We start from the raw sequence: 24407 nt of genomic DNA, 5'->3' as shown, positions 1-24407 counted from the left end.
CTCGCTCGCTCGCTCTCTCTCCCTGTCTCTCGCTCGCTCGCTCTCTCTCCCTGTCGCTCGCTCGCTCTCTCTCCCTGTCTCTCGCTCGCTCGCTCTCTCTCCCTGTCTCTCGCTCGCTCGCTCTCTCTCCCTGTCTCTCGCTCGCTCTCTCTCTCTCTGTCTCTCGCTCGCTCGCTCTCTCTCCCTGTCTCTCGCTCGCTCTCTCTCTCTCCCTGTCTCTCGCTCGCTCTCTCTCCCTGTCTCTCGCTCGCTCTCTCTCCCTGTCTCTCGCTCGCTCTCTCTCCCTGTCTCTCGCTCGCTCTCTCTCCCTGTCTCTCGCTCGCTCGCTCTCTCTCCCTGTCTCTCGCTCGCTCGCTCTCTCTCCCTGTCTCTCGCTCGCTCGCTCTCTCTCCCTGTCTCTCGCTCGCTCGCTCTCTCTCCCTGTCTCTCGCTCGCTCGCTCTCTCTCCCTGTCTCTCGCTCGCTCGCTCTCTCTCCCTGTCTCTCGCTCGCTCGCTCTCTCTCTCTCCCTGTCTCTCGCTCGCTCGCTCTCTCTCTCTCCCTGTCTCTCGCTCGCTCGCTCTCTCTCTCTCCCTGTCTCTCGCTCGCTCTCTCTCTCTCCCTGTCTCTCGCTCGCTCGCTCTCTCTCTCTCCCTGTCTCTCGCTCGCTCGCTCTCTCTCTCTCCCTGTCTCTCGCTCGCTCGCTCTCTCTCTCTCCCTGTCTCTCGCTCGCTCGCTCTCTCTCTCTCCCTGTCGCTCGCTCGCTCTCTCTCCCTGTCTCTCGCTCGCTCGCTCTCTCTCCCTGTCTCTCGCTCGCTCTCTCTCTCTCCCTGTCTCTCGCTCGCTCTCTCTCTCTCCCTGTCTCTCGCTCGCTCTCTCTCTCTCCCTGTCTCTCGCTCGCTCTCTCTCCCTGTCTCTCGCTCGCTCTCTCTCCCTGTCTCTCGCTCACTCTCAATTTAAATATTTCAATTTCCAAAGCTTTATTGACAAGAACATTTTCAACAGTTGCCAAAGCAATGCAACAATAAAGAATAGAATAACAACAACCACTGATTTACTAACCCAAGGGTGTATATTGCCAAAACGACAAGCTGTTAATTTACAGCTCAAATAACTGAAGTCCATATGAATGTTATAACAGTACATACCAGGACGGTTCCGAGCAGCTCTGCTCTACAGATAGGCCTCTGCCAGGACTGTAAATATGCAGTTTATGTCTGGAGAAAATAATGTACGGTATTTTCAGTTCATGACCATGACCTCTTAGTGGACCCCTGATATAACAGCCCTATAAGACCTAACACTGATCTTCAGCGGCCGTTAAAGGAATGGCCTCAGGGTTTGAACTCTCCTCGTGTTCTCTGTTGTCAGGGCGATAAGGGCGGAGAACGAGTCCTCCAGAAGAAGTGGACGACCTTCCTGAAGGCACAGCTGCTGTGCTCTCTCCCTGATGATGGCTTTCCCTTCAACATCATACAGGACATGTTCGTTCTCACGCCCGATGGGGAGGCCTGGGAGAATACGCTCTTCTACGGCGTCTTCACCTCCCAGTGGTGAGGCGGGGAATTACACCCACACACGCTTGGGGCGATCACGTTATTTCCCAGTTACAGTGTTAATGAGTCAGATCACACAGCCTCCGGGAGTCACCAGACAGTTTATTGACATGTTCCTACAGTACTGCTCGGAACCTGCAGCACAGTCCTGGAACACCCTCTTCACAAACAGCATCACATTCTGGAAACAAGCCACTGCTCTCATTTGACTAAGAGATGATGCGTTTGGTTATGAGGGCGTGACGGGCTGATGTAATGGTGATGTAATGGTGATGTAATGGTGGGCCCTGTTCACATGTTCTTGGACGGGTCTCGTGAACCACTAGATCCAAGTGTTTAACTTGCCTATGTTCCCTGATTTCAGACAGTGTGTGTGTAGTAGCGGTGTAGGAGTGTAATCCCAGTGTGGTGTGGTCCAGGTATACCGGAGCGTCCAGCAGCTCTGCGGTGTGTGCCTTCACCATGGCCCAGGTGGAGCGGGCATTCAGTGGCCGGTACAGAGAGGTCAACCGGGAGACCCAGCAGTGGTACACCTACAACCACCCTGTCCCAGAACCCCGGCCTGGAGCAGTGAGTAACCCTGGCCCTACCCTGACCCTACAACCACCCTGAATCTCACCCTACCTGTTATCATGTGTCATATGTAATAATGTGGTGTGTTATAATGTGTTACGGTGTGTTATAATGTGTCTCGACAGTGTGTCACCAACACCGCCAGAGACCAGGGTATCCAGTCATCCCTCCACATGCCCGACAAGGTTCTTAACTTTGTGAAGGACCATTTCCTAATGGATCACGTGATCCGGAGCTCGCCCCTCCTGCTGAAACGCAGCGTGCGCTACACCCAGATCGCCGTGCACAAGGTCCAGGGGATGGAGAGGGCCTATGACGTGCTCTTCATTGGGACCGGTATGTACAGGAGACTGATCGAACTACTCACTACCGCACAGTCACAACACAAGGTCCAACTCATTCTACCAAGGCCTAATCTCTCTGGGCTTTTATGTCTATCTTATACATACAGTACATCTTCCCCATATATAAACGCATTCCCCCAAAATACGAAACCACGTTAAGTCAAAACGGAAAGAGTAGGTGCAAGACTCTCATCGCTGATTGAACACTTTATAACCCCTCTAATTTTAGAGCACAGACACTTGAAAACCCCATGGATCCAGAGCACAAACACTTTAAAACCCCATGGATCTAGAGCACAAACACTTTAAACCCCCATGGATCTAGAGCACAAACACTTGAAACCCCCATGGATCTAGAGCACAAACACTTGAAACCCCCATGGATCTAGAGCACAAACACTTGAAACCCCCATGGATCTAGAGCACAAACACTTGAAACCCCCATGGATCTAGAGCACAAACACTTGAAACCCCCATGGATCTAGAGCACAAACACTTGAAACCCCCATGGATCTAGAGCACAAACACTTGAAACCCCCATGGATCTAGAGCACAAACACTTGAAACCCCCATGGATCTAATTATCCTTCTGATCTGGAGCATGAACACTTTAAAACTGTTGGTTTGTCTGTCAGATGATGGGAAGCTCCACAAGGCCATCAACTCCAACGACAAGATGCACATCATTGAGGAGATGATCCTGTTCTCAGAGCCTCAGCCTATACAGCACATGGAGTTGGATGCCAGGAGGGTATGAAAATACATGACAATATCTTTCCAGTTCTATGGGCTTGATTCAGTTTGGGCTCAACAATTCTCTGACAGCTTTTGCAGTTTTGCAGACACAATTTTAGCCCGGTGTAGAACCAAAAAATCAAGCTCAATAGAGAAGGCTGTGGATTTAGATATTTATTTTTGTTCTAGAGTAGGGTTGATTTCTGTCCTCGGAATCCAACTTTAGTGTACACTATTCAGCCAAGTAATTAAAATGGGTGTGCATCTTTGTCAACCACTCCCGGTTAACTAGTTACAGTTGCTTTCCAAAATGGCCCCTACTGCTGTTGGTGTTGCAGCATGTCTGGTCTCTGTGGAAAGTGGAAATATTCTGACGTGGATTTTAGTCCATCCATGTCTGGTCTCTGTGGAAAGTGGAAATATTCTGACGTGGATTTTAATCCATTGTTTTACAGCATCAGATTACATACTTAAGCATGTATCCAGTCCAAAAACATGTCTGTTATATTAACTAGGATTGTATCATTCCAAAAATACTTAGGACACACAAATAAAAATGTACTGTATAAATGTGACCTCTCCAGGGCCTGTTGTTCATCTCTTCGTACTCTGGGGTGGTGGAGGTTCCGGTAGCTAACTGCTCCAACTACCAGGGCTGTGGGGAGTGTGTCCTCTCCAGGGACCCGTACTGTGCCTGGACCGGCAGGCAGTGTCTGGACGTCAGGCTGGCCCCACCTGACAGGTGAGGACACACACTCAGACCTTGTGGTTCATGAGGAGGATGATTTGTATTCATATTCTATTGCCAAATACTAATGGAAGGATGACATGATGATGATGATGATGATGTTCCAGCCACTGGCAGCAGGATGTGGAGGAGGCCGACACCAGTGCAATCTGTAACAAGACCGTCCCCATCCCACGCTCTGGAGGGCCTCAACACACACGTCAGTCTGTCTGTCTGTAGCTTCTCCCAGCCTGTCAGTCTGTCTGTCTGTAGCTTCTCCCAGCCTGTCAGTCTGTCTGTCTGTAGCTTCTCCCAGCCTGTCAGTCAGTCTGTCTGTCTGTAGCTTCTCCCAGCCTGTCAGTCAGTCTGTCTGTCTGTAGCTTCTCCCAGCCTGTCTGTCAGTCTGTCTGTCTGTGTATTACAACACTGTGTGTGTGTGTTACCGTGTATTACAACACTGTGTGTGTGTGTTACCGTGTATTACAACACTGTGTGTGTGTTACCGTGTATTACAACACTATGTGTGTGTGTTTGTTGGTGTATTACAACACTGTGTGTGTGTGTTTGTTGGTGTATTACAACACTGTGTGTGTGTGTGTGTGTGTGTGTGTGTTTGTTGGTGTATTACAACACTGTGTGTGTGTGTGTGTGTGTTTGTTGGTGTATTACAACACTGTGTGTGTGTGTGTGTGTGTGTGTGTGTGTGTGTGTGTTGGTGTATTACAACACTGTGTGTGTGTGTGTGTGTGTGTGTGTGTTTGTTGGTGTATTACAACACTGTGTGTGTGTGTGTGTTTGTTGGTGTATTACAACACTGTGTGTGTGTGTGTGTTTGTTGGTGTACCACAACACTGTGTGTGTGTGTTTGTTGGTGTACCACAACACTGTGTGTGTGTGTTTGTTGGTGTACCACAACACTGTGTGTGTGTGTTTGTTGGTGTACCACAACACTGTGTGTGTGTGTTTGTTGGTGTACCACAACACTGTGTGTGTGTGTGTGTGTTTGTTGGTGTACCACAACACTGTGTGTGTGTGTGTGTGTTTGTTGGTGTACCACAACACTGTGTGTGTGTGTTTGTCGGTGTACCACAACACTGTGTGTGTGTGTGTGTGTTTGTTGGTGTACCACAACACTCTTTCTTTGTGTGTGTGTTGATAGGTGTATCCCAGTGCCAGAAGATCACACTGCCAGCCAACTCCTTCCGGGTGCTGCCCTGCCCGTTGCGCTCCAACCTGGCAAAGAGACGCTGGGCCTATGCCCCCAGCGCCAGCCCTTTCCTCTTACCCACCCCTGATGGAGGCCTGGTGGTGGTGGCCCAGCCAGACTCCTGCCACACCTACGAGTGCTGGTCACATGAGGAGGGCTTCACGCAGCTACTGGCCAACTACTGCGTGAGGGCGGAGCCTGGTCCGCCCCAGCTAGAGAGCACCACGCTGATTGGCCACTCCAGAACACCCCAAGTGAACCAGGACCAGGTAGAGAGCATCATCATCCTGCCTGAAGAGGCTCCCTCCACCCAGCTGAACAGTAAGACCTACTGGGCGGAGCTGGTGGGGGTGTGCGGCCTGCTGGCTGTCTGCCTTCTGCTCTTCTCCCTACTCCTCCTCTACAGGAGCCGGGGCAGCATGAAGGCCCTGCTGAAGGACCGCGACCAGCGACCCAGCATGCAACAGAAGAAGGCCCGCTTGGCGGGGGGGAAGCCAGCGGAAAGCCTGCCTCTGAACAGTAACACCATCCCCGTTTCGACCTCTGATCACAAGGGCTACCAGACGCTAAACGACAACTACATCTCCACCACGCCCACGCTCACCACGCCGACCCACGAGTCGTCCCCTGACAACAGCAAGAGCTTCTCCGAGGCATCCGAGAGACGACCTTTAAATCTAAGAGAGAGTCACGTCGAGATCTCGGACACTTGCCCTCGACCCCGAGTCCGACTGGGCTCCGAGATTAAAGACTCGATTGTGTGAGGGGAGTTGATGTGACCTGGACGAAGTGTAAAGCCACCAAGCTGAGGGGGGACGTCTTGCCTCATAACAACATGACAGTCGGCAACAGATGTCCCCCAGCTTGGTGCTTATATGTACATAACCTTTGGGACCTGTCACAGACACACGTCATCCGCTATTCACATCCTTCCCCAGTCAATGAGTCTAAAGAGAACGGGTCCTTTGAAACTGACCCGGTGATGGGAGATTCTGGGGTGATGATGTCTTCTCCCTTCAGGCTCAAAAGGGACAAAGGCTGCATTTGCTGCATTTTAATGCCGGTGAAACAGACCGAGTTAAAAGACGTATTGGAGAGAGACAAGTAATGAAGGAAGCCCGGCAGAGTCGGACATAGCCAGGCCGGGGCATGCCTCACCTGCATCAGGACCAGCTACACCCTCTGTTCCATGAACACTACATCACCTGTCTCCAGCTGTGACCACTACATCACCGGTCTCCAGCTGTGACCACTACATCACCGGTCTCCAGCTGTGACCACTACATCACCGGTCTCCGACTGTGACCACTACATCACCGGTCTCCAGCTGTGACCACTACATCACCGGTCTCCGACTGTGACCACTACATCACCGGTCTCCGACTGTGACCACTACATCACCGGTCTCCGACTGTGACCACTACATCACCTGTCTCCAGCTGTGACCACTACATCACCTGTCTCCAGCTGTGACCACTACATCACCTGTCTCCAGCTGTGACCACTACATCACCTGTCTCCAGCTGTGACCACTACATCACCTGTCTCCAGCTGTGACCACTACATCACCTGTCTCCAGCTGTGACCACTACATCACCTGTCTCCAGCTGTGACCACTACATCACCTGTCTCCAGCTGTGACCACTACATCACCTGTCTCCAGCTGTGACCACTACATCACCTGTCTCCAGCTGTGACCACTACATCACCTGTCTCCAGCTGTGACCACTACATCACCTGTCTCCAGCTGTGACCACTACATCACCTGTCTCCAGCTGTGACCACTACATCACCTGTCTCCAGCTGTGACCACTACATCACCTGTCTCCAGCTGTGACCGCTTGAAAACCATACAATGTCCATGCAGTCACAGGATTAAGAGTATGGACTAGGACACAAAAATACGGCACACGAATAGATTATGGACCACGCTACACGAATAGATTATGGACCACGCTACACGAATAGATTATGGACCACGCTACACGAATAGATTATGGACCACGCTACACGAATAGATTATGGACCACGCTACATGAATAGATTATGGACCACGCTACATGAATAGATTATGGACCACGGCACATGAATACATTATGGACCACGGCACACAAATAGATTATGGACCACGCTACATGAATACATTATGGACCACGCCACACGAATAGATTATGGACCACGGCACACAAATAGATTATGGACCACGCTACACAAATAGATTATGGACCACGCTACACGAATAGATTATGGACCACGCTACACGAATAGATTATGGACCACGCTACACGAATAGACTATTGACCGCGGCATAGGAATAGACTCTTGACCGCGGCATAGGAATAGACTCTTGACCGCGGCATAGGAATAGACTCTTGACCGCGGCATAGGAATAGACTCTTGACCGCGGCATAGGAATAGACTCTTGACCACGGCATAGGAGTAGACTATTGGTCGCGGTATAGGAATAGACTCTTGACCGCGGCATAGGAGTACACTATTGAATAGGCCACACAAATAGAATTTGGATCACGCCACCGGAATTGACTTTGGGCCACACCATATGGAAGTGAGAAGCACAATGGGAAGGGATTAGGGTACTATGTATATCTTCAGGTTGTTTGCACCTTGCTGAGGTGATTGGAGGAGCCAGCGCTGGTTTCTGCCAGACTAGATGCAGGTGTTGCTGCTCCTAAACAATGTATGTTTAGTTAAATAATAGGATAATTCATGTGGCTAGAACATAAAACAACATGGTCAACACAAGTACAAATTAGAAATGTACAGATCACAATCAAGCATTCCTGCTAATTGATAGTGCAGATGGAAGTCTGATGGTATGTATTGTGTATATATTGTATGCAGTATAAGCAATGTGTGAAACTACAATATGTAACACAGCCCCTGATACAATTTCAATATGTAACACAACCCCAGATACAACTACTATATGTGACACAACCCCAGATACAACTACTATATGTGACACAACCCCAGATACAACTACATTATGTAACACAACCTCAGACATAACTAAAACATGTAACACAACCCCTCTTCCTAGACTGACACTACTGAGATACAGGAGAATGGATGGTCATGATACATGGAATATGTATCATGACCTCAGATACAACTACAAAATGTAACACAACCCCAGATACAACTACAATATGTATCATGACCTCAGATACAACTACAAAATGTAACACAACCTCAGACACAACTACAATATGTATCATGACCTCAGATACAACTACAAAATGTAACACAACCTCAGACACAACTAAAACATGTAACACAACCTCAGACACAACTAAAACATGTAACACAACCCCTCTTCCTAGACTGACACTACTGAGATACAGGAGAATGGATGGACCATATTATAGCCTTACCTGAAGGAGAAATTACATTTCCTGGCATACACATCACCATAGAGGGCTTCCACTGTTTTGAACGTAGTCAACTGGGTGGGACCTTCAGCTTTATTGGCTGATCCCTCCTTAAGGCTCTTGCATGTCCAACTGGGATCAGTCAGTTGCAAAGAAGAGATTCCCTCAATGGCACTGCCCAAGCGTGCGCACGTCATAGTGACTCAAAAGGACAGATGAGACCTCTTTTCTCTATGGGCTGGGCTGACTTGAGAAAGAACATGTCTTCATATTATTGCTGAGTCCTCTTATAATCTCTATTGGTTGGGTCGACCTGAGAGAGAGTATGTCTTAATATTATTACTGAGTCCTCTTATCCATCTCTATGGGCTGGGTCGACCTGAGAGAGAACATGACTTCATAATATTAATTCAGGGACTAGTTTCGAAGCAATGACTACTAATTGATTACTTATAGAACCACATCAATGAGACTTATCAAACAGATTTCCAAAGATGTCCAGTCATGATAACCGGAGACTTTCTGAAGCACAGAATGAGTACACGGAGTTGTGGAATGCGTCAGTTATTTAATGTGTTGATAAATTCACATATTCCAAAACCACAAAATATATTTTGTTTTATCAAACGTCAAGGCTATATTTTCTCTGCTACATTTTGACAAAGTACTTGCACAGAAAGTGATACTGCGTGCCAACTGTCCTAGGGGTCTGTGAATACAGTACATGGTGTCTCTATAGGACCAACTGAAAGATGTTTTGTGTCTATAGGACCAATTGAAAGATGTTTTGTGTCTATAGGACCAATTGAAAGATGTTTTGTGTTTATGGAAACAGGTGAATGTTGGGTTTTTTTGTCTGTGGGAACAGGAGAAAGATGTTTTGTGGTAGAAATATTTAGGACCTAAAAAGTCCACACTGCAGGTTTTTTTAAAAGCTTACTTCATGTTTTGTTCCATGAGACAGTTCAAGCCACGGTTTGGTTATGCCTTTAAACACTGGCCCTTCAGCTATGTGCCATATTCACCACGAACCACAGTGAATAATTGTGTTAGTGATGCCGGGCCTGATTGTAGCCCAACATGGGTATTTTTAACTGAACCAGCCACTATGCACAGTGGGCTAACTCACTAACTCAACCAGTGATAACCAGATGAGTACACTAGCACACCTTTCTAACTAACTACACTAGCCCACCCTGCATACTAAACTACCCCACCCTGCATACTAAACTACCCCATCCTGCTAACCAATCTAACCCAACCAGCTAACGAACTACACTAGCCCTCCCGGCTAACTAATTACATTAGCCCAACCTGTTAACTAATTACACTAGCCTACCATGCTAGCTCACCCTGTTAATTACACAAACCCTCACTAACCCTGTGTTTGAGCATATCTTTTCATCCTACATTATCCCAAGGCATCATACACCATCCCACGGCGTCATACACCATGCCACGGCGTCATACACCATGCCACGGCGTCATACACCATGCCACGGCGTCATACACCATGCCACGGCGTCATACACCATCCCACGGCGTCATACACCATCCCACGGCGTCATACACCATCCCACGGCGTCATACACCATCCCACGGCGTCATACACCATCCCACGGCGTCCTACATTATCCCACAGCGCCAATAAACTTTATCCCACAGCGTCAATAAACTTTTCCCCACAGAGTCTCACACTATCCCAGAGCGTCATACACTATCCGACAGCGTTAATACACTATCCGGCAGCGTCATACACTATCCCGCAGCGTTAATACACTATCCGGCAGCGTCATACACTATCCGACAGCGTTAATACACTATCCGGCAGCGTCATACACTATCCGACAGCGTTAATACACTATCCGGCAGCGTCATACACTATCCCACAGCGTTAATACACTATCCGGCAGCATCATACACTATCCCACAGCGTTAATACACTATCCGGCAGCGTCATACACTATCCCAGAGGGTCAATACACTATATGACAGCGTCCTACACCATTTAACAGCTTGAGGATTCAAACTACCAACCTTTGGGTTATTGGTCAGTCTTTAACCATTACAATATTCTACATCCTATCTATCTGCCCTTTGTGTTTCCTGCTGTTAACTGTGGGAGCTGTCCTACTCTTATCAAGCCTAGGGCCCTTCATGACCATTTACATTATTTGCATTTTAGTCAACTGATACTGTACATGACCTGTAGTACAAGCTGCTCTGTATAGCTGTGTCCTACTAGATCTCACAAAGACAAATGTACAGGAATATAATACTTGACCATTTGCCATTACATGTCAAACGCCAAAAGATACATATTTGTATGTAGCTTCTGCCAAAATGCATTTGAGACACGTGCTTAAAATCAACACAATTGGTTTTCTTACACAAGAGGGATGTATAGTACAGTGCCCAATGAGGCTACACACCTCATGCAAGCTTTGTAAATGTTTCTGCTGCCTTAAAATGACCACTATACATTTTCCTAAAAAATATTAAAAACAAAGATGTCTTGACTGGGCATGTCTTCACACCGCGTATTTGTACTGTGGAAACTCCCCTTGGTAGTCATTACAGCTACGGAACATTTGGAATTAGATATCTTTAATTTTGAAAAAGGGGAGTAGGTTGTGTACATGGTTAGGGATAATCTAACATATATTCTAATGTAATGTATTCCAATGTGAGATTTCAATGAAGGCAGCACCATGTTAAGAGCAGGGGGTGTATAGCCTGGCCAGTGACTTACTGTTCACTTTGTTTTGGCAGCTCTCTGTATCATGAATGTACACAGCTACAATAAAAGTCAGAATCAATCTGTTAATCAATAGTGAAACACTAATATCAACCTCTTTATTGTGTCAGCACTGTACACTAAGCTTATTCGACTGAACTATTAGACATGTGTGGTCCTGTAAACTGCATGAAAATGTGTTTATCAAATGAACCTGTTGTGTATTTTTTTTTTATCATATATTGTGGATGTTTTTGTACATAAAAAGCACTTTATTTTCTTTTTTTTTTTTTAAGATGAATAATAAATATGTGTTTTGAAATACACTTTCCTTACACTCCGTTTTTATATTTAAAAGCATGTACAATTTCCAGACGTGTGGCGCACCTGAAATGTCTTCTACAGTGTAGTGAGTTTCTGGCCTCCTTTACCATTAGCATGACTTGACAGTGATCGTACTGATAGCTACCCATAGGACAACTGGAAGGTATTTGAATAGCAAATCTTCCATTTGCATAGAATTAAGTGGACCACAGTGAAAAACTGTTCATTCAACTCTTCAAATAAGCTTTCAATATTAATTTAACTCTTCAAAAAAGCTTTTAATACAATAATATGAATGCAACTTACACGTTGTGAAGTGGCCCAGTCACACCAGATGTTCACAGCTTCACATAAAATCATTCGTGTGTCTCCAGTATGTGGCCCTGCACGTCTGCCCCAGGAGAGCATGGGGATGGTCGAACACCAAAGGTTTCGGGTTTGAGTCCCGCTGGCATGACCCATGTATAAAATGCATGCATGCATGATTGGAAGTTGCTTTGGTGAAACGTCTGCTGTAATGGCTTATATATCCATATGAACTAACAGAAGAGGGGCGTTGTGTTGTGTGTGGCCCTGAGCTGCTGTCCCACTATCAGGGTAAAAGAACGATTACGGGAGCAGAGAGCAGCTCTCAGTATTGAACTGTATCTCTCCAGAGAGGTGTTACTGTCGCTCCCTGCTCTCCTTAAGGTAAGGCTATAGTTACTAGAGTATGTCTCCCTTTGTTGTGGAAAACAAATAGGAACCTTTATGTACTGTTAAACTAAATCTGTGGATGGTGTACTTGTACGGGCTATAGGAGGTTTAAAAAGAGGCTTCAGTAGCGGTACTCCTCCGTTGTCATAGGAGAAGTTCTTACATTTACATGTTGCTGTTGTATTGATAAACTGTATGTGTCGTCTTCTGCCTAGTCTTCAGGTGGTCGAAAGCGATGGCTCTGTCAGCAGTCTACCTGTCAGGTGTGTACCTGTGGTCTCTGGCAGCCATGTGGGGGGGACTATGGGCTAAGCCGGAGAACCAGCCTGAGGCGGTTCTAGAGGGGCCGTTCCCTTGGTCTCACCAACGCCTCCCTACCAACATCAGACCGGACCACTACTTTATCCACCTGCACCCCAACTTCAGCTCAACCCCCGACTCCGACCTCTCGGCTTCTGACTCTTTAACTGGTCACGTCCTCATCCTGGTCACAGCACTGGATAACACCAGCCTCATCGTCCTCAACAGCAAAGGCCTGACCATAAAAGAAGCTACGCTAACGGACCTCACCTTGAGTGTAGCTGTCCAGAGTGACCTCATACAGAGACCGCCCAGTGCAGACAAACAGAAGCGGATACTGCTCCATTCAGCCACCAGCAGACAGCAGGACGGAGACCAGCCCAGGGCTGCCTTTAAACCAGTGTCTCTCCGTGTGCTGGGCTCTCCCTCCTCGGAGCAGCTAGCTCTGCTGTCGGACAAGCCCCTGATAGCAGGGAGGAAGTACCAGCTCTCTGTCTCCTACTCTGGTTCCTTCTCTCGCAGCTACTCTGGCCTATACAAGGCTTCCTATCAGACCCCTGACGGAGACACCAGGTAGGACTGCTTCTTCTAACAGTTTCAATTCCCTTCGATATTAAAGGCTTTATTGGCACAGGAAACATTTGTTCAGATTGTTAGAGCAAGTGGAAAATAATATATATATACTAACACATTCTATGCAATGAACAGGTTTTAACCACAAGTAGCACATTAATAGGGAATGGTGTTTTAGACTTGGCTACATTGTCAAACATCAGGTTCTGGATTTTTCAATAACAAGGATCTTAAATCATTCCTGCATTTAATGATGAGGATGTGACATAATTCCTGTCTTTACAATGAAGATGTGACATCATTCAGTTATTCTCTCAGTTATTTAATGATGACAGCATTTTTTCTTGACCAGAACAATTGCGGTGACTAACTTTGAGCCGAGCTCAGCTCGCCAGGTGTTCCCATGTTTTGATGAGCCCAGTATGAAGGCTGTGTTCTCCCTAGTGGTGGTCAGGCGCTCCCAACACATCTCTCTCTCCAACATGCCACAGGTGAGTGTAGAAGGCAGATAAAATAGAAAATATCCAAAGATAATTGCTGCCAATGGTTAAGTGTAAAGATAATATTTAGTTTTGATGTCTCTTCTCCACATGGTGTTGCAGAATGTATCTCAGGTGCACACCTGACAATTCAGACAAGGTTTCACACAAAATGTGCGTCTGTTTAGGTGAGGGTGTGGCATGCGGTTTAGAACAATTTGAGAAGGAAAGCAGAAGACGATATCATGTTAAACTCCGTTTAAACTGTTTTATAGGATTTTAATGGACTCACATTGGTGTTTGTGATCACATTGAAACGCTAGAAGTCATCTAGATGACCTGGTCAGATAGGACATTGAGAATTAACGAGGTCGGATGGCTAATTTGTGTTCTTTAAAATCTCTAGCTGTACTTTTCCTCAATGCACAGTTTGATCTGAAAGCATAGTGATTTGGGCAATCCATTGTAAATAACATTGTGTTTGTACAATATACACCCATCAGCCATAACATTATGACCACTGACAGGTGAAGTGAATAACACTGATACACCCATCAGCCATAACATTATGACCACTGACAGGTGAAGTGAATAACACTGATACACCCATCAGCCATAACATTATGACCACTGACAGGTGAAGTGAATAACACTGATACACCCATCAGCCATAACATTATGACCACTGACAGGTGAAGTGAATAACATTGATACACCCATCAGCCATAACATTATGACCACTGACAGGTGAAGTGAATAACACTGATACACCCATCAGCCATAACATTATGACCACTGACAAGTGAAGTGAATAACACCGATACACCCATCAGCCATAACATTATGACCACTGACAGGTGAAGTGAATAACACTGATACACCCATCAGCCATAACATTATGACCACTGACAGGTGAAGTGAATAACACTGATACACCCATCAGCCATAACATTATGACCACTGACAGGTGAAGTGAATAACACTGATAATCTCGTCATCATGGCACCTGTCAGTGGGTGGGACATATTAGGCAGCAAGTGAACATTCTGTCCTCAAAGTTGATGTGATAGAAGCAGGAAATATGGGAAGCGTAACGATCTGAGCGACTTTGACAAGTGCCAAATTCTGATGGCTAGACGACTGGGTCAGAGCATCTCCAAAACTGCAGCCCTTGTGGGGTGTTCCCGTCTGCAGTGGTCAGTACCTATCAAAAGTGGTCCAAGGAAGGAAAAGCGGTGATCCGGCAACAGGGTCATGGATGGCCAAGGCTCATTGATGCACATGGGGAGTGAAGGCTGGCTCGTGTGGTCCAATCCAACAGACGAGCTACTGTAGCTTAAATTGCTGAAAAGTTAATGCTGGTACTGATAGAAAGGTGTCAGAACACACAGTGCATCGCAGTTTGTTGTGTATGGGGCTGGGTAGCTGCAGACCAGTCAGGGTGCCCATGCTGACTCCTGTCCACTGCTGAAAGTGCCTACAATGGGCATGTTAGCATCAGAACTGGATCACGGAACAATGGAAGAAGGTGGCCTGGTCTGATGAATCACGTTTCCTTTTACATCACGTGGATGGCCGGGTGTGTCGCTTACCTGGAGAACACATGGCACCAGGATGCACTATGGGAAGGAGGCAAGCTGGCAGAGTCAGTGTGATGCTCTGGGCAATGATCTGCTGGAAAACCTTGGGTCCTGCCATTCATGTGAATGTTACCAATCAAGCATCTGTGGGATGTGCTGGACAAACAGGTCAGATCCATGGAGGTCCCACCTCGCATGTTACAGGACTTTAAAGATCTGCTGCTAACGTCTTGGTGCCAGATACCACAGCACACCTTCAGAGGTCTAGTGGAGTCCATGCCTCGACGGGTCAGGGCTGTTTTGGCGGCAAAAGTGGGGCCTCCACAATATTAGGCAGGTGGTCATTATGTTATGGCTGATTGGTGTGTGATGTTGCCTAATTCAAGACCACATCTAGGATAGTTTCCCATTCACATATTTAGTGGCTTTCGAAAGTATTCACCCTCTTGGACTTTTCCCACATATTGTGTTACAAAAAATCTGTTTTGCCACTGATCAACACAAATAAGTCCTTAATGTCAAAGTGAATAATAAATTCTACAAAATTGTTTAGTGATATATGATGTCATCTTGTCAAGTGATTAATGATGTCATATCGTGTCTACTGCTATGATATCATATCCTTTCCAGTGATATATGATGTCATGTCCAGTTTAGTGATCCATTATGTCATATCTTGTCTACTGATGTATGATGTCATCACATATGTAGCGGTTTAGTAAACACCTAGAAGAGGACCTGGTTGAGGACCACTACCAGACCAGCATTAGGATGAGCAGCTACCTTCTGGCGTTTGTTGTTGGAGACTTCAGTGTGAACTCAGCAAAGACCAAGAGAGGGGTCAAGGTTGGTCCTCATGCCTTCAGAGTCGTATAGATGCCTGAACTAAGTATTGGGAAATGGTCTTTGGACGAGAAGGAGCAGGTATCATCTCTCTTGACGTCTATCTGTTCTCAGGTATCTGTTTTCGCTGCCAGTCATCAGATAAACCAAACAGATCATGCCCTCCTGGAAGCAGTGAAAACCCTGGACTTCTATGAGGAGTACCTTCAGATCATCTACCCTCTACCTAAACTAGGTACAGGTATCTCCAGACGCTCTACCTAAACTAGGTACAGGTATCTCCAGACGCTCTACCTAAACTAGGTACAGGTATCTCCAGACCCTCTTCCTAAACTAGGTGCAGGCATCTCCAGACCCTCTACCTAAACTAGGTGCAGGCATCTCCAGACCCTCTACCTAAACTAGGTGCAGGTATCTCCAGACCCTCTACCTAAACTAGGTGCAGGTATCTCCAGACCCTCTACCTAAACTAGGTACAGGTATCTCCAGACCCTCTACCTAAACTAGGTGCAGGTATCTCCAGACCCTCTGCCTAAACTAGGTACAGGTATCTCCAGACCCTCTGCCTAAACTAGGTACAGGTATCTCCAGACCCTCTACCTAAACTAGGTACAGGTATCTCCAGACCCTCTACCTAAACTAGGTACAGGTATCTCCAGACCCTCTACCTAAACTAGGTACAGGTATCTCCAGACCCTCTACCTAAATGAGGTGCCGGTGGCTACATCTACTAGATGACACGCTAGACCCTGTGATACTCAAATTATTAATGACATCTTTCTGCTCCCAGACTTGGTGGCGCTGCCGGATTTTGAGAGTGGGGCAATGGAGAACTGGGGCTTGGTAACCTTCAGGGAGACTTCTCTACTGATTGGTCAGTTTGACAGCCTGAGGGGTCAACTATGGGTCAGCCTTGTCACTGCGCATGAACTGGCACACCAGGTAATACAGATTCACACCTGGTCACACCAGGTAACACAGCTTCACACCTGGTCACACCAGGTAACACAGCTTCACACCTGGTCACACCAGGTAACACAGCTTCACACCTGGTCACACCAGGTAACACAGCTTCACACCTGGTCACACCAGGTAACACAGCTTCACACCTGGTCACACCAGGTAACACAGCTTCACACCTGGTCACACCAGGTAACACAGCTTCACACCTGGTCACACCAGGTAACACAGCTTCACACCTGGTCACACCAGGTAACACAGCTTCACACCTGGTCACACCAGGTAACACAGCTTCACACCTGGTCACACCAGGTAACACAGCTTCACACCTGGTCACACCAGGTAACACAGCTTCACACCTAGGCATATCAGTTTCTGGGTAGAAAACTATTGCACTTTTTCCTCATGTGACGTCTTTTGGAAACATTCGTGTAAATATTCCAATCCTGTCCTTGGTTATGTCCTAGTGGTTTGGGAACCTGGTGACCATGGTGTGGTGGAGCGACCTGTGGTTGAACGAGGGATTTGCCTCCTATCTGGAATACACTGCTGTTAGACACCTGCAGCCGGACTGGGGACTGGTGAGTGACCGCTACAAACAAGACTTGGCTTGTGTGAAGGTATATTGGTCGTAGGAATTCTAATATTAGCAATGGAGTTCTGTCCTTTCTTTAAGTGGACAGACCTATGTCGTTGTCTTTTCAGTGGACCTCTCCTTTAGAACAATCAGTGCAAGTGCCTGTTCTCTGTCTCCAATCCTCAGGAAGACCAGCATCTCCTAATGAACGTTTTTCCAGCTCTGGAGAAAGACTCCCTGCTGACCTCTCATCCTGTGTCTCGACCTGTCAGCTGCTCCACTAAGATCAGAGAGATGTTCAGTGATATTTCTTACCACAAGGTGAGACACAAGTTTACCCCACTTACATTAGCACTGTATCAAAACTAGTTGGCTTCATCCAATGATCATTCTGTGAGGACTGAGCGTGAATCTTCTGGGTTGCATCTAATCTGGGAACTGCTGCAGGGAGCCAGTATTCTGGGAATGCTTCACTCCTTCCTGTCTGATGATGTGTTCATTGGTGGAATCAGAAAGTATCTGAGTGAACATCGCTACAACAACACTCAGCCTGATGACCTGTGGAAGGCTATGTCAGAGGTACAAACTATAATAGTTGGCCTGTGCCAGGGGTACAGCATGTAATAGCCTGTCTACATCAGAGGTATGACCTGTAATAGTCTATGTCTGAGGTATAGCTTGTAATAGCCTGTCCACGCCATTCATTTGAATGTGTTTCTATAGCTGCATCTGTTACAGAGCTATCACCTGTAGTAGCCTGTCTGTGCCATAAAACCTCTAATAGATTGTCTATGTAATAGCTAGTCTATTTCAAGAGTTTGACTGTTCCCAAAAAGCTGTGTCTGCAACACAAGGTTATTTAATTGATTCCCATTTGCTGGTTATCCTGGGGTCCACATGCATATAAGCACTCTCTTTCTCTAGAAAGCCAAAAACAGCAAGGAGCCAAGAGCTGGAATACTGGATGTGAAAAGCCTGATGGACTCATGGATAATTCAGAGGGGGTATCCGGTGGTGTCCATCTCCATTCAGGGGAGACAGATACATATGAGACAGGACCTATTCAGCATCCTCCCTCAGAACAACACAGAGTAACCATAACAACCCTAACCATAACCACAATAACCCTAACCATAACAACACTAACCACAACTCTAACCATAACAACACTAACCTTATCCATAACAACTCTAACCATAACATCCCTAACCACAACAACTCTAACCATAACAAAACTAACCACAACAACCCTAAACTTAACCCTAACCACAACAGCCCTAACCTTACCCACAACAGCCCAAACCCTAACCACAACAACCCTAACCTTAACCACAACAGCCCTAACCACAACACTAACCACAACAACACTAACCACAACAGTCATAACCAGAACAACCCTAACTACAACAACCTTAACCTTAGCCACAACAACCCTAACCTCATTCTCCTTTTTATTCTGTCTCTAGCCCTCCATGTCATTCTCCTGCTTTATATTGTCTCAAATCCTATGAAGTCCTTTTCTAAGGCTAGAGCTTTGCATTTTGATATTGTGTGTCCTCTTGTCAGAGCCCAGACACTGTGGCAGATACCTTTGACTTTCTACACCAGCTCCGTCTCCTCTGTCGCTTTTCATCTGATGAAGAGCAAAGAAGGTGATTCAGGAAGTGAACTAATTATTGTATAGTGGATTCATCATAAACTAATTTCTCTACAGCGGAATCCAAGTTGTTTAGTTAAAGATGCAGTCTGAGACATGCAAATAACAAACTTTTTTATTTTTACCTCCGATATTGGAATGGATATGCTGTATGGTTGTTGGGGACGGGGACACAATCGGTAGATGACGCAGTACACAATTTTCGGGGACCCCTTTTTGGCTGAACAGCATCACCTTTACAACCAGTGTCCAAACTTTCCGGGATGCATGTGTAAATGTCAGCTGTGGTTTTCATCCTGAAGATTAGGTTTATGTCATCCAGGTTTTCCTTATCATGTATACTGGATCTTAAGGACTGACCCGCTCTCTTCCACCCTCCCTCCCTGTGTCCCCCTGACACCCCTCCTAACATCCCAGAGGTGCTGGCTCTCTCAGAGGAGGTGTCGTGGATCAAAGCCAATGTCAACTCCCAAGGTTTCTACAGAGTCAACTATGATGGGGACACTCTGAGAGCCCTGGTCACTGAGCTGCAGGCCGGGGAGGAGGGCGCCCAGGGAGGGGCTGCTGGCTTCAGATTCAGTCCTGCTGACCGTGCCGGACTCATGGACGACACCTTTCATTTGGCCAGGTACAATTCAGACACCTCTCTCCTGTGGAAGTTCCAGGACACAGACACATTCACACTGAGCAAACAGCCTGTCCTGACCTCGTGTTCACCAATCAAACAGGGCTGTAATTGAAAGTGCCCCTGTTCTATCAGACAGCGCTGTATATGAATGTGGTCATGTTCTCCCATCAGACAGAGATGCATATGAATGTGTCCTGTTCTCCCATCAGACAGAGATGCATATGAATGTGTCCTGTTCTCCCATCAGACAGGGCTGAATATGAACGTGTCGTGTTCTCCCATCAGACAGGGCTGCATATGAATGTCATGTTCTCCCATCAGACAGGGCTGCATATGAATGTCATGTTCTCGCATCAGACAGGCCTGTCTGAATGTGTCGTGCTCTCCAATCAAACAGGGATGTACCTGAACGTGCCGTGTTCTCCTATCAGACAGGAATGTATGTGAACGTGTCGTGTTCTTCCATCAGATAGGGCTGTATGTGAACAAGTTGTGTTCTTCTATTAGACAGGGATGTACATGAATGTATTATTTTCTCCCATCAGACAGGGCTGGGTACCCTACGGTGATGCCTTCACCCTCAGCATGTACATGCACAGAGAGGAAGAGTACCTACCCATCACTGTCTTCATCAACCACATCAGCAAGATGATAGTCCAGTTCTCCTTCAACCAACAAGCCTGCATCTCCAGGCTGCTCAGGGTGAGTAGAAGAGCAGTTTTAACATCTGTACAGTCTTTAATGCCATAGTGTCCACTATCAGTTCTGCTCTGTCCAGGCAGAAGTGTGGTGCCTATTTTGAACTGATCTGGGATCAACATCCCACACATTCCAATATTAACAACTAGGCTCTAGGAACAGATTCAACTGTATCATATGTAAAACATTTAGCCAATGCATTTATTCAAAGGAAGTTACAGCCATACTTGGACTTCCCTCTGTGCAACAGGAGCACCTGTGGAGAGTGTTGGGGCGCCAGGCACGTTCTGAGCGCTGGGAGGAAGGGGGGTCCCTGCCGGCCCAGAGCAGGAGAGTCCGTTTGCTGGATCTGGCTCTGAGAGGAGGGCTATGGCCCGAGGCAGAACAGGAAGCGCTCAGACTCTTCCACTTCTGGATGGCAAAAGACGGACAACACCCGTAAAAACTTCTAATTTAATATTTTTATAAAGTCACGTTGAAGACAGACTCAGAACTGGTAACTGAAATCTCAGTTTCATGGCTCATGAAATAAAATTATTCTGGGAAAACTTTGGCAAATCATTTATCAACTAATTAAAAAAAAAAAAATTGGGTCACGTCATAACTTAGAATTTATTAATTAAAAATCACTGACATTGAGTTAATCTTGGTTCCCAGTACTAATATCACAGTCAGCACATACTGTAGTGAAATGGCATGATTCTGTTACTTTGCTAGCAGGTAAGGAGCTCTGAAATAAACCTGAAACTAGTTAACTGTTCACTGTGTCCTGAGGAACAGCTAAAAGCACATGGACGTGCTGTTACACGGTCCTTCACACACTGCCACCTTGTGGCGATAAGGTGTCATGTCAGATCACAGTTTAGATGCATGTCTTCGGTGCAGGCTGCCCATGTCTCTGCGGGGGTTGATATTCCGCGTGGGAGTGTGGAGAGGAGGGTATGCTGAGTGGATCTTCCTATTACAGCAGTACCGACTCAGCCAGTCCGGTAAAGACCAGGTCACCATGCTGGCTGCCCTTTGCCGAACCACCAACCACACCAACATACTATGGTAAGTAGCTATCCTTCATTACCCTCATTGACATACCATGGGTAGGTATCTATCATTATCCATATTGTGTCTATGAGCTTTTGCTTAATCCTGTATTTTACTAGACAATAAAGGTTATTCTGATCTGGCATTTCATCAACCTCCTGTATTTATCCAGGCTGCTCAACGCCTCCCTACAAAACCACATAATAAAGACACAGGACTTCAAAGTTGTAGTGGATCAGCTGGCGTTTCGGCCAAAAACCAACGAGATGCTGTGGAGATTCATTCAGCAGCACTGGGACCAACTGGTGTCAAAGTAGGCACAACACACTGACATTACCACACCACCCAGACCTGAAGGGCCAAAACACACTGACATTACCACACCATCCAGACCTGAAGGGCCAAAACACACTGACATTACTACACCACCCAGACCTGAAGGGCCAAAACACACTGACATTACTACACCACCCAGACCTGAAGGGCCAAAACACACTGACATTACCACACCATCCAGACCTGAAGGGCCAAAACACACTGACATTACCACACCATCCAGACCTGAAGGGCCAAAACACACTGACATTACTACACCATCCAGACCTGAAGGGCCAAAACACAGTGACATTACCACACCATCCAGACCTGAAGGGCCAAAACACACTGACATTACCACACCATCCAGACCTGAAGGGCCAAAACACACTGACATTACCACACCACCCAGACCTGTAGGGCCAAAACACACTGACATTACTACACCACCCAGACCTGAAGGGCCAAAACACACTGACATTACCACACCACCCAGACCTGTAGGGCCAAAACACTACTACTACATTACTAATAAGTTGCCATGAAGATCCTATGATTACTAGACAATACACTCAACCTAATGACTTAATGCACAGTAGTCTTGACAGATATTGTCTTTCCCATGGTTTTGTGTCCAGGTTTCCTTTGGGGTCATTATATCTGTCAGATATTGTGACAGCGACCACGTCTCATTTCAACTCCACCCAGAAATATGATGAGGTGGGTTTAAGTACATACGCCTGTCACCTGGTGTGTTATTAGTCATGTGAAACAGTGCAGCTGGTTGAATGTGACAGACCAGCTGTCCTGCTCCAGACACTTATGATAAGCAGATGATATGCTGTGTCCTGAAAAGAAAAGAGACTAACACGTGTCCACTCCATCCTTCAGGTGTATGAGTTCTTTGTGACTCAGAGGAGTCTGGGCCACCTGTCATTCGTGCAGCAGTCTCTGGAGATGATCAAGTTGAACATGAGGTGGCTTCAGGCCAACACGAAGGCCATTCAGTCCTGGCTACAGCAGACCTATCCCGTCACCTACTCAGCGTACCCACTCTGTAAGAAGGAAGTCACCTACCGCTTCAAATGGGGAACCACTATTAGATTTCGTGCTTAGGATCCTGGTCAATTATCATTTGATTTTGGGATTGTGTGTGTAAATGTAAGAGTGATGTAGACCGACCACATATCACATGTTCAAACAGAAAAATTCTGCCCACTCTGAATTTGATGCCAGCCACGTTTCAAAAAAGCAACAGAGGACTGTACGTTGTGTGATGCATCTGGGAAGGCACCATAAATGCTGAAAATTTTTTGCAGCAACGTGATGCTATCCAGACAATGTCTTTTTTCATGGAAGTCCTTGCTTGTTTCAGCAAGACAACGGCAAACCACATTCTGCACGTATTACAACAGCATGGCTCTGTAGTAAGAGTCTGGGTGCTAAACTGGCCTGCCTGCAGTCCAGACCTGTCATCCATTGAAAACATTTAGCGCATTATGAAATGGAATATACAATGGAGACTCTGAACGGTTGAGCATCTGAAATCCTATATCAAGCAAGAATGGGAAAACATTTCACTTTCAAAACTACAGCAATTGGTCTCCGCAGTTGTCAAACGCTTATAGAGTGTTGTTAAATGGTAATGCAACACAGTGGTAAACACGCCCCTGTCCTGTTTTGAAACGTCTTGCTGGCGTCAATATCAAAATGGACAGGAATTTTTCCAAGAAGAATAACATTTCTCAGTTTCAACATTTGATATGTTGTCTTTGTACTACTGTCTATTCAATAGAGGGATTAAATGATTTGCACATCATTGCATTCGGTTTTCATTTGCATTTTACGCAGCGCCCCAACCTTTTGGAAACAGCGTTGTATTTGTGGTCCAGTGGGGCTCAGTGTCACAGCAGGGTAGTTGCAATGACAAAAGTTGTTGCTTTCGACTTGCTGGGCTACTCAGAAATAAAATGTATCCATGGCTGTAATGCACTTTGGATCAAAACAGCTGATTAATGGCAGATATAAAAACCTGTAAGCATATTGTTAAATTCAAACCATCCAATGAAAATAGGAAATTAAAGCCTTTTCAGCATGGAATTTGATTCCATGCTGAAAATCTGTGAGACAGGTTGGCCTTTGATTCCATTGCAGCACAAAGGTTTAAGTATGAAATACATACGATACTGACCTTGACTTCATGAGTCAGAGAGGTTGGTTTTCCCATGTTGATTATATTCTTGTTTGACTATATGACTAGACAGGTGTTGACAGTAAATTTGTGTGATATGTTTCTGTTATAAACAAGGTATAGGGTCAGGCCACTTAGGTTTCTGTTAAATAGGGTCGAAGTTCTGACCACTAATGAGTTAAATGAACTGAAAGATGAGATTGAATCACAAAGCGGTTGGTCATAGGACGAATCTGACCAATAGACCTTTTTGGCCATAATTCCATAACCCCTCCCCCCCCTTTTTACACTTTTAATG

The 24407-nt window shown here is 46.3% G+C and overlaps 3 protein-coding genes across 5 annotated transcripts in view; all 3 read left to right on the top strand.

Annotated features, from left to right (window-relative positions):
• Positions 1-11575, top strand: part of LOC105016649 (semaphorin-4B) — a 53515-nt gene extending 41940 nt beyond the window's left edge. For all 3 annotated transcript variants that reach the window (XM_029113742.2, XM_020055410.3, XM_029113743.2), the window contains exons 9-15: positions 1350-1531; positions 1954-2104; positions 2233-2443; positions 3087-3202; positions 3771-3928; positions 4042-4133; positions 5073-11575. In XM_029113742.2, the coding sequence (XP_028969575.2) occupies positions 1350-1531; positions 1954-2104; positions 2233-2443; positions 3087-3202; positions 3771-3928; positions 4042-4133; positions 5073-5884 (1722 nt within the window). In that variant the 3' untranslated portion in view covers positions 5885-11575. The remainder of the gene's footprint in view (positions 1-1349; positions 1532-1953; positions 2105-2232; positions 2444-3086; positions 3203-3770; positions 3929-4041; positions 4134-5072) is intronic.
• Positions 11576-11656: 81 nt separating this feature from the next.
• On the top strand, positions 11657-19810 carry LOC105016650 (endoplasmic reticulum aminopeptidase 1; the record flags this gene model as incomplete). The annotated part of the gene is made up of 11 exons (XM_034287438.1): positions 11657-13142; positions 13495-13633; positions 15913-16047; positions 16159-16279; positions 16835-16986; positions 17472-17585; positions 17768-17902; positions 18029-18160; positions 18506-18672; positions 19148-19233; positions 19656-19810. Coding segments are annotated over exons 1-11 (1974 nt in total), but the record flags the coding sequence as incomplete, so codon positions are not given.
• Positions 19781-23323, top strand: LOC117592797 (endoplasmic reticulum aminopeptidase 2-like). Its single transcript, XM_034287116.1, has 7 exons — positions 19781-19866; positions 20412-20568; positions 20816-21003; positions 21451-21618; positions 21776-21916; positions 22557-22638; positions 22810-23323. The coding sequence occupies exons 1-7, from the start codon at positions 19841-19843 to the stop codon at positions 23032-23034; spliced, it is 987 nt and encodes a 328-aa protein (XP_034143007.1). The 5' UTR covers positions 19781-19840; the 3' UTR covers positions 23035-23323.
• Positions 23324-24407: the final 1084 nt, after the last annotated feature.

This window comes from Esox lucius, chromosome 17 (assembly GCF_011004845.1).
Source record: "Esox lucius isolate fEsoLuc1 chromosome 17, fEsoLuc1.pri, whole genome shotgun sequence".
Taxonomy (NCBI): domain Eukaryota; kingdom Metazoa; phylum Chordata; class Actinopteri; order Esociformes; family Esocidae; genus Esox; species Esox lucius.
The sequence above is the reverse complement of the archived record's forward strand: the minus strand, read 5'-3'. Positions and strand labels throughout refer to the sequence as shown.